The sequence below is a fragment of the Oryzias latipes genome, chromosome 11 (genome assembly GCF_053564925.1).
Source record: "Oryzias latipes strain Hd-rR chromosome 11, Olatipes_Hd-rR_3.1".
Taxonomy (NCBI): Eukaryota; Metazoa; Chordata; class Actinopteri; order Beloniformes; family Adrianichthyidae; genus Oryzias; species Oryzias latipes.
The window spans coordinates 9,670,660-9,686,635 of NC_136247.1; the positions used below are offsets into that span (position 1 = coordinate 9,670,660).

Consider the following 15,976-nt stretch of genomic DNA (forward strand, 5'->3'; position numbering starts at 1 on the left):
ACACAGTGATATTAGTTCTTATTTGGCAACTTTATTTGAACACAAAAGATGGCTATGCCGTCCGTACAAGTAGATACTCAAAAAACGATGCTATACAGCTGAGCTGAATACAAGAACAAGAACAATACCACATGGGGTTATCTGTGCTAAACGTGTAAATCTCTGTCAGGTTCCTAACATTAATATTATAATAAAAGTGGTCATGAAGACACAAAGATGGCGCCAATATGACACAAACAGACAGTTGTACATTAATACTCAAGCGCATACAACAGTTTTTACCTTCTGATTTACAAACATGCGGCTGCATGACGAGGCGTCAATGAGTTTAGGGTCAAAACTGAGGTCCTAGACTGTAAATGTACAAGGAGTCAATATAACAAAAAAGTCGAATAAGATTTGTCATGACTTAAAGTTAAGCTAAGTTTAAGTCCAAAGGTAAGTCTTCTGAGATGTGATGTTCTATGATGTTTCTCTATCTGATATTTATTTTTCTGACTTACTGTAAAACTTCAGACTTTCAGTCCAATCTTTGTACCTGATTTTAAACTGGCTTTTTATTTTTTGACTGGCTGTTCCTTAGGTAATAACTTGCTAAAGTCATTTTTGTGTCAATGAGCCACTAAATAAAAATATCTAGTACATGAAAGCATTTAAATCCTCTTACAGGGTTTAAAGGGTTCTTGTAGCATTTTCTAATGATGGACCTATAAAGGGAAAATTAAACTAAAATTTGCATTTCTGAGTATTTCTTTATTCAATCTGCAGATGAAAAAATAGCACCTTGAAAAGATATTTGTTTCATAGGTAGTATGCTGGATGAGTCAAAAGCTGCCTGCTCTGCTCCGCATGGAGAGAGAAAGGGAGGCAGGGTTGCTCCACACTAATGGTCCCACCCACAATTCAGAGGTGAATTACTGCTGCTCTGCAGTACTATGTCCAAAAAACAACAGCTTTTTTGATTTTGGCTAAAAACGTCACAATCAAATTTTTTTTTAATGCAGGGAATGCTTTGAAAGTAGATCAAAATATAATCGATCAAGTTTCTTCCGTTTAATGTGACAGAAAAAAAGGAAACTCCAACTTCTGCCCTAAAATAAAGTAACAACTGCTGTATGGACAGAAAATCTGTCTGTAACTCTGTGACAGATGAGATTAGCTGTACCTGTCTGGTTAAAAACCTATCATGGCTGACATGGTTGACTTTGCAATGCTACGTTCGACACCGGGCTTGGGAATGTGCGTTCAAGCGACCACTTCCAATGGGAATTCTATGCAAAGGCTGCCGCGTTCAAAACTTCAGGTTCACACATCACTATATAAGATTTTAAGTATGTTCTCGAGCTCTCAGTAAAAGACACGGGAGTTAAAAAGTTCAACTAGTTGAACTTTGACTTGGATTTGGCAATTTGAAAATTGATCAAGGAGAAATTAAAATTTACAGTTTGTGCCCAGACAGAATTGTGTGACACCAAGTCTTTCGTATCTCAGAATGGAGCTGTGAAAGAAAAAGCCTGGAGCCTCTTCCAACTGTGAGTACATGTGCTGTTATGTGGTCCAGAGTGAACGCCATATGCAAACGAGGCATTCTTGAACTCACAGCACATGCCCGGTGTGTACGTAGCTTAATGTTTCTGCAGTGAGAGCTGGACTGCACCAGAGTGAGATTAACGTTTATCTCATATTTGAAATAAAGACACAATTTGCATCAACTGCCAGGCGAATGTCGGCATGGTGGATACCACGATACTCAAACTCATGCTGGTTTTGGGTCTCTCCACTGAGAGACGGGTTCAGGCTGGACCAGGCTCATCTGAACGAGCGGCCCTGACTCTGCAGCAGGAGGATCTCCCTCACCAGCTGCTGCGGGTCCAGCAGCTGAGGGAACGCCTCCATAGCAGTGTCCACCAGCTGGGCACTGAAGATGGCGAGCAGCTTCTTCCGCACAATGTCCCTCTCCCCCTTGTTTGGTTCCGGTGGGGGGAACTGGCGCTCCTCCGGCTGACTGGAAATCGGGTCCAACCAATGGGATTGCTGGCGAGAATGGACTCTTATGTTCTGGAACTCGGCTGGCTGACTGCATGCAGGTCTGCTGAGCAGGTACATGCTGGGGCAGTTGTGGGGGGCGCTGTAGGGAGCGTCTGTGGTGTGGCTCCTGATGCTGTGAGGCTGGAAAGATGGACTGTGAAGAGATGGGTCTACTGAACAGCAGCTGCAAGGATACACTTTGGGAGGGAGGTATTGGTGGGCCACGGCGCCCCTGCACTGACAGCTTGTATGTGGGAACTGATCACTCCACATTGCCTCGGAGGTTTGACTGTCTATAGAGCCCAAACCAGAGTCCAGCTGGTCCTGAGAGGCACCATGTGGCGTTGAAGTCCTATCAGACTGCTGGACCAACTTCTCCCTCCTTGATGAGGACTTTCTGCCTGAGCGATGACTCGCCTTTGATTGGCTGCTTTTCTTTAAGGATCCGTTTTCGTTTCCCAGACTCAGTTTTAGAGCCATGTCCTCCTCCAAAGTGAAACTGGGTCCTGGAGCGGATCCGTAGTGGCCCGACACTGGGTTCTGGGAGGAGGACGAGGGCTTGGCAGAGTCCCGTAGCTCATCTGCCACTGTGCGGTTGGAGTGTTTTGCTCGCTCAGAATGGTGGAATTTACACTTAACCCCATAGGTACATTTCTTCCCTGAAAGAAAAGAGAAAAAAAAGATAAATTAAGAAATTATTTTTTATGTTCATTTTCATTACTCAGATTGTACATTTGGGGTATAGCCTACGGTGACCCTGAAGTTCCAATCACACCAACAAAGATCACAACAACGATTAAAAAAGCAAAATATTTTAAATTCTTCTGTTCTTAGCAAGAAAAAACAAAACATTGTGAAATCCTGGACTTCCAAGGAAACTCCGACCATAGAAAACGGGTACACAGAGGTTTTTGAAGATTGTCCCTCTGGAAGGACTAACACACACCCTTCATGACAATATTGAGGAGTTCAAGAAAATCTGGCAACCAGTTCTGGATAAGATTACTCGTTCTCTGGATGGAACTCGGTTCTAGTGAAATATGAAAAAACTGTACTGGACTTTTATTTATTTATTCATTTATTTTCTTTGGTGATGAAGGAACCCTTTTTTTTAACCTGCTGCTTTTATGTTTATGTTGTAATACTAAAAAGAAATGGCTGGTTTTTAAACATCTTGATGTTCTACGTCTCATGATCATGTTTTGACTACCCCCCCCCCCCCCCCCAAAAAAAAAACATAAATTCAAGGATTAGTCTGAGCATGTTGAAAGGAATGATGCAACCTGCTTGACCGTCTGTTTCAAAACACTTTTCTGGCCTAGTGGACCGTTTTTATCACTGAAACGAGACTTGCGTTGTTACAAAAGGATAAACTAGACAAAAGAGGTCATCCTTTACTTTTCTTTGCTGGTAAATTCAACCTAAGATTATCTGGAAAGCCTTGTTTTTACTTTGCAAACTATTCAAAACTTGCAAAGATTTACAACATTCAAAGTAATCTATCAAGCTTCAAGTTTTTTAATTTCTCTTTAGAAGCTTTTCTCAAAATCAGCAAAGTTTAGAATTTTTTTGTCCCAATCAGAGCTGCGTTCTTTAAATAAGGAAACAAATATTTCAATGAGTCAAAGTTTTCCAAGTGTTCCAAACTCTTGACATTAGAAAAACTTGATTGAGGAATTAAAAAAACACTCACATTTTTCTGGACAATTTAAAGGATGTTATTTCAAAGTTCAATAAATGTTGACAAGTTAAGTAAAACAATGAAAACAAAATTCCAGAAACCACTAATTGGATGATGATGTTTTTCCATCCTTTTGACCAAACATTATTTGGAATGAAGCAAACTGGGTACTATTCATAAAACTTGTATAAGTTAAGGACACATTATAAAAAATGTAGAACGTCAAAAATCAAATGTTGTGATCCAATCAGCGATGTCCCGTTGTTTCTACCTTTTAATTTCTTATTGTATGTTGATTTTTAACATTTTTATTTTGATATGTGGAAATTACTTTTGTTTTCCAAAACTTTCATTTTATTTCATTTCCTTGTTTTAGAATTGTGTTTTGGCTTCTGGAATTTTGTGTGGATTTCTAAAATGTAATGTGGAGGTTTTTTTTAAAATTTGTTTCGCTTTTTTAATTGATGATGTGATCTTTAACATGTTTTTGCGTCTAATGATACGCTGGTGTGATTTGCACTTTTGGGCCGCCATAGTTACAGAACCAAAGATCCCACTAAGAGGAGACATTCTCCTTTTACTTGTACTTTTTCTAGACGTCAGTGTTGAAACACTTCAGCTCAGACTGGTATGGAGAGTGCTGCGCAATGGGGCAACTTCAAACTAGTGTACTGGAAAACCTTGCTCTAGTTTGGGTTGAGTGCTGTTGTCATCTGCAAACTGAAAGCTGACATTCCACATAATAGTGTCAGAAAGGGGCCACCAAGTGGGCGTGAAAATAATGACAGTTTCCTTTCCCGGTTACCCTTTATGTACCATATGTTGACTTTTACCCGCTGTCAGTCAAAGTTGAAGAATAAAATGGGTGATTGAACAGACTTTATGCAGTCAACCCTTCAACACGAGAACTTTAGCTCTGCACTTTTTAGACTATTGGAACTCTTCAGCCGTTTACACAATGTGTTTCAAGCTGAATCGGATAAAAGCAGCTTCGGACCGATATGCAACACTTTACAGTAGTGAAATGTTACGCATTTGTGCAAAGCTGATTTGAAAAGCAGCATTTCTCTGCATCAGAATCAGCTGATACCCGCTGATGGTCGAAGAGTAATGTCATTTCAACGAGTGTGTGTTTTCTAGTCATCTCCGACGTTAAAAGGTTGATTAAAATAACGATTTAGGATACTCCAACAACGTTTTATGCTTGGAGTCACAATCTTTTTACGCTTACTTTGAATTGCGCAAATCTCACACCCTCCTCACTCACCATAGGGACACGGCTGTTTTTTCTTCGCTTTTGGGAACTTGCGCAGAAAATTCTCCAGGTTTGGTCCGTGGCGGCCCAGTGGGTCATCAGGAGGCATAAACCTGTGTCAAACACAAGCTTTAGTCGGAAACCTTCCCCTCCTTTCCAACCGTCCCTTCATTGAAGGGTGGGGAGGACTCACTTGTTGTTGACGAAGGAATACATGAGCAGCCTCTCCTCGATGAAGCGCTTCCACTCGGGCTTCTCAGCCTGCAGGTCTCGATACATGTCGTTGGAGACCATGATGCCGTCGGACTCAAAGGCATGCTTGACGATGAAGCAGTCATCATTGCAGACGACACGCTTGCCTGCAACCCGGCGGGATGGAGTGAACACCAGAATCTTCTTCCTCTCCAGGTCTCGCAGAATGTGCTGATCTGCGCAGCAAAAACAAGCAACGCATGAAAATCAGGCGGCAACATTTTACAAACAGGAATGAACAGTATGAAGGAGTATCAAAGAAATAAATGCAGAAATGGATACATTGAAGCACACACATACATTTTGTTTGGAAAAAGACTAAAACTACATAAATAAATTCATTTTTTGTGCTTTTTAAGTCCAATCCCAAAACAGAGTTCTATTTGCAAAATGACTGCTAGTGGCTGGAAGGCTCAGTAGGATGTGTGTAAGACTGGCGCATGGGAAAAAAGGTTTTGTTTCCCAGGGGGCGTCCTTAGCCAAGACCCATCACACTACTGCCTGACTATATATTGGTCACAAATAGGGCTGCACGATATGAGGAAAACTTGCGATATGCGATATTGGTGATTAATATTGCGATAACGATATAATTTGCGGTATATAAACAAATAGCAAAACAACCAAAAACATCATTTCCATTTCAATGCAACAGTATAAAAATTATACTCCAAATGACCCTCGTCGACATAGGAGGCAAACATCAAACATAAAAGGGCTCATCTGATTGATCAACAGCGTAAACGGGTCCTTCCGATTGGTTAAATGCATAAAGGGATTTGTTTCTTTTGTTCAATATTTCAAGCTGCCATGAGTTTGTTTTAGCACATTTAACCCTTGTGCTATCTTAGATGACCCCCCTTACTTTGACGTGTTCTCCCTACCATGACAAAGGTGGATAAAGGTGGAAAGATTTCATGTAATCCATGGACACCAGTGAGGTTCACAAATCATTGAAGAAAAAAGGTTCAGAGCACTGTCTAGTGGGTCTAGATGACCCAACTCCCAATGGTAAAGTGCCTAGGATAGCACAAGGGTCAAGGTAACCATTTATTGCGATTTTCGCCGTCTATTGCGGTATGCGTATTGCACAGCTTGATGTTGCGTTAACGATAAATTTGCGGTATATTGTGCAGGCCTAGTCACAAACATGACAAAAAGTGTGCATGTTAACTTTTGTATTTATATATTTTCCCTAACTAGGTTATTTTTCTATAGATCAGAATCTTTATGCGTCTGGAGTCAAATTTCTTTTCCCCTGATGTACTATTTCCTGTTTGTTTGTGGTTGGCTCTGCTTACGTCAGAATGTAGTTTTCTTTTGTGAAGGCAAGAAGCTGTGTCTACAAAAGTAGCTCCACAGACTTTCAGATCCAGGTCATGATACTGAGCATCCCTCGGTCACAGCAGCATAGAAATGCTGACTATTAAAATGAAACTCGCCTCCAATCTTCAACACCATCAAAGCAAAAGATTCATTTGAGTCTTTTTTTTTTTCCATCAGACAAATTTGACCTGGTTAGAAGTTCAACCCAGAACTTCCTGGAAGCAGTTTATCTGTTCATCTGTACAAAGCAGTGAAATCAGTTTCTATATGAGGTGATGCTTCTAATGTCAAAGCCTGCAGGGAAACCCCAACGCTTCTAATTCGATAAGTTTCCTTACAACTGAGAAAGCTTTTTATTTTGAGGTTAGAAAGAGAAAAACATCTGACGTTTTTTTTACCTTTCTTGGTTAAATCAGACACGACCTGCAGATCAACACCTCTGATAATCAGTGAGGGACTTTTCTTACCAGAAAAACTTTAATTTAATTGCCCCATAATAATTAAAAGTGCAATGCACGAGGAGTACACTGGATTTTTCCTGAAAGTATCCAGTCATGACACAGTCAAGATGAAATTTAATTAAATTTATTAGAAATAAAGAACAAATCGAGCCATCTCCAATAAATCAGGTTTTTCAGAAAGCGGATATTTTTTAGATGAACAGTCTCCTGACAGCTCCTCCATCTGAAGTGGGATTAAGAGGGTCTGAAGGTAAAAATAATCTGGATTATTTAAAAATGCATACTTTGTAGGGACATAAAAAGGTTTGAGTTTCTCAACGCTTCCCAATCCAGAATAAAAATACGGCCTTTTTTTATTTATTTTTTTACACTTTTCACTTAAAAAACCAACATGTTTAACTTCAAACTGTGCAAAACAGAACTAACCTAAATTTAATAAAGAAAGATTGTATAAATATATATATATATATATATATATATATATATATATATATATATATATAAAAGCCAGTTGATATCTGACATTATCGATCAATTGACAAAGCATGTTTTTGAAGAAGTCGGTGTGTCGTACAAATGCCAACTCCACACAGAAAGATCCCAGTTGGGATTTGAACCACCGTCTTCTCACAGTGAGGTAAAAGTGCTAACCACAAAAACTTTTACATATATCTAAACTGTCAGATTACTCTGTAGCTGAAAAATAAAGGAAGTTTTCCCTTTCCCCCCCCCCCCACAAGTTTATGCAATCAAATAGATGTAATTGACACTGAAGAAAGCTCATCCATCCATTTTCCAAACTCGCCTCATCCCGTTTGGGGAACCAAAAGTTGCTGGAGCCTATCCCAGCCACTGTAGAATAAAGGAGTACACCCATCGCAAAATCACACAGAGACACACAACCACACAGTCATATTCACAACTAATTCTACGTTCACACCAGCCATGTAACGTATATGATTTGTGTGATGCATATGCACATTTAGTTTCCAAACAGGGAAGGCTGTTTCTTCTTTTTCTACAGTTTACTGGCATGTTCATCACTTACAGTTGGAAGAGGCTTGGTGCAAAGTATCGAAGCAGTGCAACTTTCACCAATCTTGCTTCAGGCTTTTTCTTTTACAGCTCTATTGCAATATATAAAAGTCTTTTTGTTGTATAATTCCAGCAAGATACAAACCTGCAATTAATAATTTTCTTCGAAAGTCAGGTATCGTTTTTTGGCAAACAGTGCCAGAAGCAAGCATGACTAACTAACCATATTTAATCCGTGCAGAAGCTCCTTGAAGGGTAAAGGTCAGATCCTCTGATGTCTGATAATTTCTTCTCACATTTACATTTCGTCCTCGTACCTGTGATGGGGACGTCCGGTCTCGGCTGCTCTTTTCTCCAGGATGGCACAAAAACAGTGATGTCCTTGTGGCCTCGGTCCAGAAAAAAGTTCACCGCCAGCTGGATTCCCAGACAGGAAAACACTTCCTTGTTCCCGTGGCTAAATGGGAGAACCAGGAAATTTTTAGTGATCCTGAAACAACCCATGTGCAAATTTCACACAACAGTCCTTTAAAAGATCAAATTCAACATTGTTCTGTATATAATCAGTTTATTCTGGCTTTAATCAGTTGTTTCTCACACTAACTGACTCAAATTTAAATGAAGCAAATTCAAGGCAACTGAGCAGATATCATGTTCATATTTTAACCCTAGATAATTATTTGCATCATGCTTTATACACACATATCCGAAACCCCTATCTCATTAGAATGATCCAAATTTTTGTTAGAAAACCCATTGTATGAATCTTGGTCCATGTTTCCTGCCCTGCAGTTCATCCTCATTCCACTAGGGGCAGTAGAAGATCTTTTCCTTATTTTAAGATGGCTGCCTCCATGAAATCTTTTTGTCAAAACTGTACGGTGACAATAACTCCATCCATCCATCTATCCATCCATCTTCTTCTGCTCATCCAGGACCGGGTCGTGGGAGCAGCAGTCCAAGCAAAGATGCCCAGACTTCCCATGCCCCGGCCACTTCCTCCAGCTCCTCTGGGGGGACCCTGAGACGTTCCAAGGCCAGCCAAGAGACTTAGTCTCTCCAGTTTGTCCTGGGTCTTCCCCGGGGCCTCCGCCCAGTGGGACATGCTAGGAACACCTCCCCAGGGAGGCGTCCAGGGGGCATCTGAACTAGATGCCCGAGCCACCTCGACTGGCTCCTCGCGATGTGGAGGAGAAGCGGTTCTACTCCGAGCTCTTCGTGGGTGACCGAGCTTCTCACGCTCTCTCTAACGGACCGCCCAGCCACCCTACTGAGGAAGCTCCTTTCAGCCGCTTGTATTCGGGACCTCCTTATTTCAGTTATCATTCTCATACTATGTATCTCGTTAAAAATGATATTGCTCATTTTCTTTGTGGATTTCATATTAATTTCCAAAAATTGGAATTTGCTGCCAATTCTTGTGGCTCTTACAGGGTTAAAACTCAATGAAGAAACTAAGCACCCCCACAAAATGCTGAATAGAGTTTATTATAAATTTAAAAAAATTAAAGCATAAATTCTCCAATAAAATCTCAGAGGGTCTGGATTTTGAAGTGGTTCAGAATCCTGCAGAATCCTGCAGCGCTGACTTTAAAGCTCAGGGCTCTGAAAGGAGGAGTTCCTGCTCTCCGATTTGCATATAAGGAAGGCACGCCTGAACCTGCACGGCAGGTTTAAAAATGCAAAAGTCGAATTCCTGCAGGTAACAGAAGGCATTAAGTGAAAGGTTGAACGAGTGCAAAGGGATGGGTGTGAATCTGACGTGCAGAGCAGCTCCTAGAAACTCCCAGATAATTCATGAACCAAAGACGTATAATCTGCAGAGCAGGTCAGTTTTCCCACGGTCATCGATTTTACATTTTGACTGAAAAAGCAACAGTTCTTCTGTGATTGTGAGCCTGAATCTGTGATCTGGACCCACAACAATCTCCTGTTGTGGTCAAAAAACATCTCCTGGTCATAAAAATCAGGTCTCATCTGTCTGCAAATTCATCTGCATTCACGGAAACGAGTCTAACAGAATAAAAACACACAAGGTTTGATATCTGCACTCAGAATTGTTCTCAGTTATGTTATTCAGTTATAGTCATTGTTACCTGCCTCCCAAGGTCAGGGGTTTGAATCCAAAGCACCATCAATGTGTCTCTGACCAATACCAACTTGTAAATAATCATAAAAATGCTAAATGATGAAATCCCTGAGAAGATAAAAGGAAAAAGCTTTTGCTCGCTTGGTTGATGAGCCTGTCTGCTAGTTAGAGGTTCAAATCCTCGACTCGCAGTCATGGTGTCCTTAGGCGAGACGCTAAACCCCGAACACCCCAAACTCTGCATTGATTAAGCCAAAATCTCCCAGAAATGCAAATTAATTCAACCACTTGGGGTTCGGTATCAAATAGTACATTTCTTCAATGAATTATTTAGATTATTTTTAGCTAAGATTTCCGTACTTTCAGTTAATCGGTGGGTGGGTGGGTGGACACAAGGCTGGACTCAAAACCTTCTCTTTGCTTTGTGTCGCTCAGTCGCCGGTTTTTCCGCCATGTTGTTGGTCTGTGGGGAGCAAACTACTGTGCGTGACGTCAAAACCTGCAATACTTCTTGGCTAATCTGGTCTGAAAACCTCGACCCAGCACACGTGGACAAATGTGAAAGCACCGGTTCCGGTTCTCCTTTTGGAAAATTCCATCAGGCTGAATAAAGTTATAAAGAATAGTCAAAAGAATCTTGACTAATCAAAGAGCTTTTTATAGAAGTTTAAATCACAGACATTCAGGTATTTAGAGGTCGTGATTTTCATCGACTTTTTTGTTCAATTGTATGAAACTTTTAGCAACGTCTAGCAACATAGTATATTTCAGAGTATAAGTCGCGTTTTCTGGCATTGTTTGGATGGGGTGCAAGTTATACTTTTAAATGCCGACGACACAAGTATAGTATCTACAGAGGAGAATCTCAGTGAAGCAGTAAAAATAGTAAACACAGAATTAGGGAAACTAAAATAATGTTAACAAATGTTAACACTCAATGTTAACAAAACTCAATTCATGATTTTTGGAAATCGCCACATTTCTGCAGATTTAGAAATGAAGGTTTCTATCGATAATCATGTTTTGGAAAGAGTGACTGAAATTGAATTCCTTGGAGTCATTTATGGACGACAAAATAGCTGGAAGCCACAAATAAAACAAGTCAGAGCTAAACTTGCTAAAAGCATAGCAGTGTTGGGAAAATCGCATCATACTTTCACTCACAAAGCACGCCTACTAATGTATTCATTGATAATACTACCACATTTACAGTACAGTGTATTGTACAGTTGGGGAAATACTAATAAAACAAATCTACAGTGTTTGTATATCTTACAAAAAAAAAAGGTTTACGAATAGTTCATGGAGTGGATAATGGGATGCATACAAATACACTATCGTTGAAGTCGGGTTTATGGAAATTATGGGAATTAGTGAAACTTAAAACAGCATTCATCATGTATAAAGCCAGAAATAACTTACTACCAATAAACATACAACAAATGTTCAAGGACAGAGATGGGAGTTACAATTTAAGAAATCAGCTGAACTTCAATGAGCAGGGTTTTCCTACTGCAAAACAGAAAACGTGATTATCAATTTGTGGTGTGGATTTATGGAATGGACTGGATGAAGGTTTAAAACAAACCAAAAGTTTACATCCATTCAAAAAAACCTACAAGATGTCGCCGATGGAACCGTACAAGGAAAGAAATGATCAATAAATACAAAAATGTCACTTCTGCATACAGTAGGTGCAATGAAGAACGTAATGTGAATGTATAAAATGCACAAAAGTGTAAATAGAAATACGCAGATCATCAGGTGTTGTAAAAAAAAGTGGTGAGATCATACAAAATTTCTCTTCAACCCACTCCTTTTCAAGCACACTATCTTGTTTTATCTGTCTTTTTTAAACTCTTGTGTGAAATAAAGAAAATTGAATTGAAATTACTCAGGTGCGACTTACAGAATATGTGATTCAAAAAATGTAAACAATCACTAGAAGGCACTTCAGGTGTGCGTATCAGTATTTGCTACTAACAGCAAATACTGGCTTATACTGTGGAGCAACTTATAGTCCAAAAAATTGCGTATGTGTAAACAGCAAATGTTCATTTCATTGATGGGTTTATTATTGAGTAGTGACAGGTCATTATGCTGGATATACACCGTCTCCCTTGCGTTGTGTGGGGAGTCCGTCTCACGACCGTCAGTTTACATCGTCCCCCCTGGCTTCCAGAGGAGTGGTTTGTCCTGCCACCCTCATATCATCAACATCCACATTTTGCCGATCAGGCCCCATGCCCTCTCCATCCTCACTGAGTCCTAGTAAAAACGTGCGTTTTGTGTCATAAATTATGTTATGTTTTTGTACTTCAAAAATTAAATCTTCGTCATCCATGGCGAAAATGGATGCCGGTGTTATCCATGGCTTTAACGTGCGCTATCACGGGGGTAGTTCCCCTTAAAAATAAAATGACATTTTATTTATTTTTATTTTGAAAGTACCACATAGGCATTTCCTTTGAAATCCTGACCTGTTTCCCATCTCTCCAGTTTTTTGCTGCAAAATGGAAGCATCAGCGGACTGGAAATGAAACTCCTGCGTAAAGTTGTGAAGCTGTAAACATTCCGATGGATTAATGAACCTTTAATTTTTGTGTGAATGCAACAGAGATGCACCGCAAACGGACCAGTGTATTTTTGTTTATGCTTGTGGCAAACCTACAGAATCTGCAGCTAAAATTAAACAAAATTAATAAATGCATTTTTTAAATGTTTTTTTAAGCTTAAATAAAGTTAAAAGGGGCTTTTGGTAAAAAACAAAGCGACAAGTCAAGCCTCTGTGTGACACATTCTTCCCTTTCACAATAAAGTTAGGTAAATTGTAATAGTTCACATTGGCCCCCTCAGATTCAATTCAATTCCATTTTATTTGTATAGCCCAAAATCACACCAACAGTCATCAATGGGCTTCCTACCGTAATTGTAAAGTAAACATACAATCAAAAGGATCATGAATACATAGAATTCAATAAGAAATTTCTAAACTGAACTAACTAAACAGATTAAGATAAATTGGCCCTCCCTGCCCTTTGACCCTCCAGATGGTCTAACCTCATCTACAACGTAATAATGTCGTTGTAGACATTGTTTTCTGTGTTGGGGGGTCACAGCGCGTTCGTTCCTCTTACCTCATGGCCACATTACTGCCGTCAATGACCACAGCCCTCAGGGTGTCCTGGCTGCCCTGCTCCCTGCCCTCCATGGAGCAGTCAGGGACGGGCAGCTGCAGGGCGGGCCCCACATTCTGCGTGTCCCCTCTGGACACCAGCGCGCACAGGGTGGTCACGGCCCTCTGCTTCTGTCCGGCTCTGCTTTGGACCAGCTCCCCCAGGACCTTGTCCCTGTCTGTGTCAGGGCCAAACTTCTGCTGGACGGCGTGCACCTGAGCGGTGGAGTAGCCCAGCTTGTGGAAGAAGTCCAGTTGGGCCTCTGGATGGGAGTCGCTACTATGCAGCATTGCCAGGGTTTCACCTGAAACAGGTTTAACTTTAAACCTCCACAATCGAAATAATAAATCTTTTAAAACAACAATGATGATGATATTTCTAACATAAAGAATATCGCCCCACTAGAACCGAAGCTGAAAAAATAAACCTGAGCTTTGAGTTTAAAGGCTTCAGGACTGAAGCTCCACCTCCACAGTGCTTTGTTTCTTCAATTTTCCTGTGACTTCATGTCAAAATGAAACACATCAAAACCTGAAGTGAAGGTTTGGGTTTGGAGAACTATTACAGGAAGAAAAATTCGCAATTCTTTACATTGTTTTGTTTACAATAATTTATTTTACTTCCATTAATTTAAATTTTTTATTTTTTTATCTTTAAAGTTAGAAAATTGTAGTTTTGTCACATTTTGTTAAAAAATAAACGCTGGAACTAAGTTGTTGTTCTTCCTCTCTGAAGTTTCTTGCATGTTGAATAAAAAAAAAAGTTTTCTTCGGCTAAATATTAATATTCAGATGTTTTTAAACTCAATCTACGCTTAGATGATCAGAAGATTTCTGGAAGACCCAAAACTCTGCCATAAATTCCCAGAAATCCGCCGGCTTATCCCCTGAGATGATGATGATCTCCTCTCCATGACGGGCATGGCGCTTCACCTGAGACTCACCTGAATTTCAAACTTTCAGAAGACGGTGAAGACCATAAGCCCACCCAGCGCTCATCTCCGCAGATCCCGGTTCGGGTGGAGTATCCCAAGCAGCGGAGCTTCCGTCCACCTGACGCTCAGGTGAGGTGAGTCCCTCGCCCGCGCGGCGCAGGTCCGTCTGTCAGCTCTGCACGCGGAAGTTGGGTTTTCCCTGATGAGTAAGCGAAGAGCCGCCAGCCACGTGCTGATTCTCAGTGAGGAAACAGAAACCGGTTGACGAAAACTAAAGGCCCCCCGGGAAACAATGGGTTAAAGGTCGGAACACTTTTTTTTAAAAATCAGCTGCTCCGCTTTGGCGCACTTGTCTGGGCGTTTCCCTCATAGTCAGTCAACTATCCAAAACGACTCTACATTTTTATCCTTTATCTAATTAAAATCATGTTTTGGGTGTTTTTAACAGGTACTTGTGGCATTAGTCTGATGATGGAGAACATAGAGAAAAATAAAGTTAAGCTTACAATTGCATTTCTGAGCATTTCTTTGTTCAAATTGTTGGAAATCAGGAGCAACAAAATGCAGTTTGAAAAAGATTGTATTTGTGACGGAGAAAATACACTGAGCAGGGCCACAAGCTCCCTGCTCCATTCTATACTGATGCATCCTTGCAGACGATTAAATCCATGTAGGCTTTTGTTCTCCTCGTCTGAGCTGGAATCTGGATTAAAACTGTACAGCGAGATACTTCTAACATTGCTCACCATATTTGTTCCAGCGGTAATGTTAGGTTGGGGGCGTGAAGGGCTGTTAGGTAGCGGGAGAGCGTGTAAATAGATGATGGAAAACCGCTGCACTTAGTCCCGCCCACAACTCAGAGGTGAGTTTCTAATGAACTACTGCCGCTCTGCAGAAACTATGGCCTGGACAACAACACCATGAGTATCAAGGATTTCGTTCTAAACACGTTTTTTTTTCCAGGTTCTCTTATCTATAGGCCATAATAATCCAAATAACAAGAAATAAAGACGTAAAATTGTTTCCTCTACGTTTAATTTTTTTGCAGAAAATACAAGTTCGCACTTTCTGAAATGTCATAAAAAAGGTTCATAATGTTCTCACTTGTCGAGAGAAAACTGCTCATAGCAACAAAACCATGAGATGTAATAAAATTCCATCAACAAGCTCAATCCATGCACCGCCTGCAGCTTCAAAAGTCATTCAAATTCTTTGGTTCGAAACACAATTGCTAGCAGGCAGAGGTCCTGGTGTGACAAGTCATGTCAGAGAAGACGAACAGCAAGGGAGAACAAACGGAGGCGAAGCTCGAGCCGTGCTGAATTGGCGTGCTGCTGGGCTACTTGATCGTTTTCCAATCTTAACATAATGTCAGACAATAAAAGGGTGAAGCAGCTTTTTCTTTCACACCGGCTCCATTTGACCAGTATGCCCTCGGGTTTTTGGAACACCCAAAAACCTGCCTCAACTGGCTGCAATTTTGATTTATTGGTAGCTTATAAAAGGAACTAACTGTATCCCTGAAAACATTTTTAAAGGATTTCCTTGTTGAATAAGAACAACCGCCTTCTTTAGGAGAACAGATGTATATCTGTGATTTAAATCTACAGGTTGTTTGCATTAGACAGTACACTTTGTATTTGTTATTGCAATAAATTAAACATTTTCTAAATGAAACTGTTTAATTTTTTCAGATAAATGAGTTTGTTGGGTTTTTATTAAGCTGCCAGCACTGAGAA

General features: G+C 40.4%; 1 protein-coding gene across 1 annotated transcript; it reads right to left on the bottom strand.

Moving 5' to 3' along the window:
* Positions 1-15: 15 nt before the first annotated feature.
* zc3h12ab (zinc finger CCCH-type containing 12Ab) lies at positions 16-14,510 on the bottom strand. The gene is made up of 6 exons (XM_023960196.2): positions 14,247-14,510; positions 13,265-13,607; positions 8,356-8,495; positions 5,158-5,392; positions 4,977-5,077; positions 16-2,687 (listed from the first exon to the last, which is right to left on the bottom strand). Exons 2-6 carry the CDS (start codon positions 13,591-13,593, stop codon positions 1,810-1,812), a joined length of 1,683 nt encoding a protein of 560 aa, XP_023815964.1. The 5' UTR covers positions 13,594-13,607; positions 14,247-14,510; the 3' UTR covers positions 16-1,809.
* Positions 14,511-15,976: the final 1,466 nt, after the last annotated feature.

What these genes read in the sequence shown, in the direction of transcription:
- zc3h12ab (XM_023960196.2), bottom strand. Translation starts at nt 13,593, where the DNA reads ATGCTGCATAGTAGCGACTCCCATCCAGAGGCCCAACTGGACTTCTTC. An exon ending in ACCGGACGTCCCCATCACAG is followed by an intron (nt 5,393 to 8,355) that starts GTACGAGGACGA and finishes TTTGCTGCGCAG; the next exon opens with ATCAGCACATTCTGCGAGAC. An exon ending in AAAACAGCCGTGTCCCTATG is followed by an intron (nt 2,688 to 4,976) that starts GTGAGTGAGGAG and finishes CTTTTCTTTCAG; the next exon opens with GGAAGAAATGTACCTATGGG.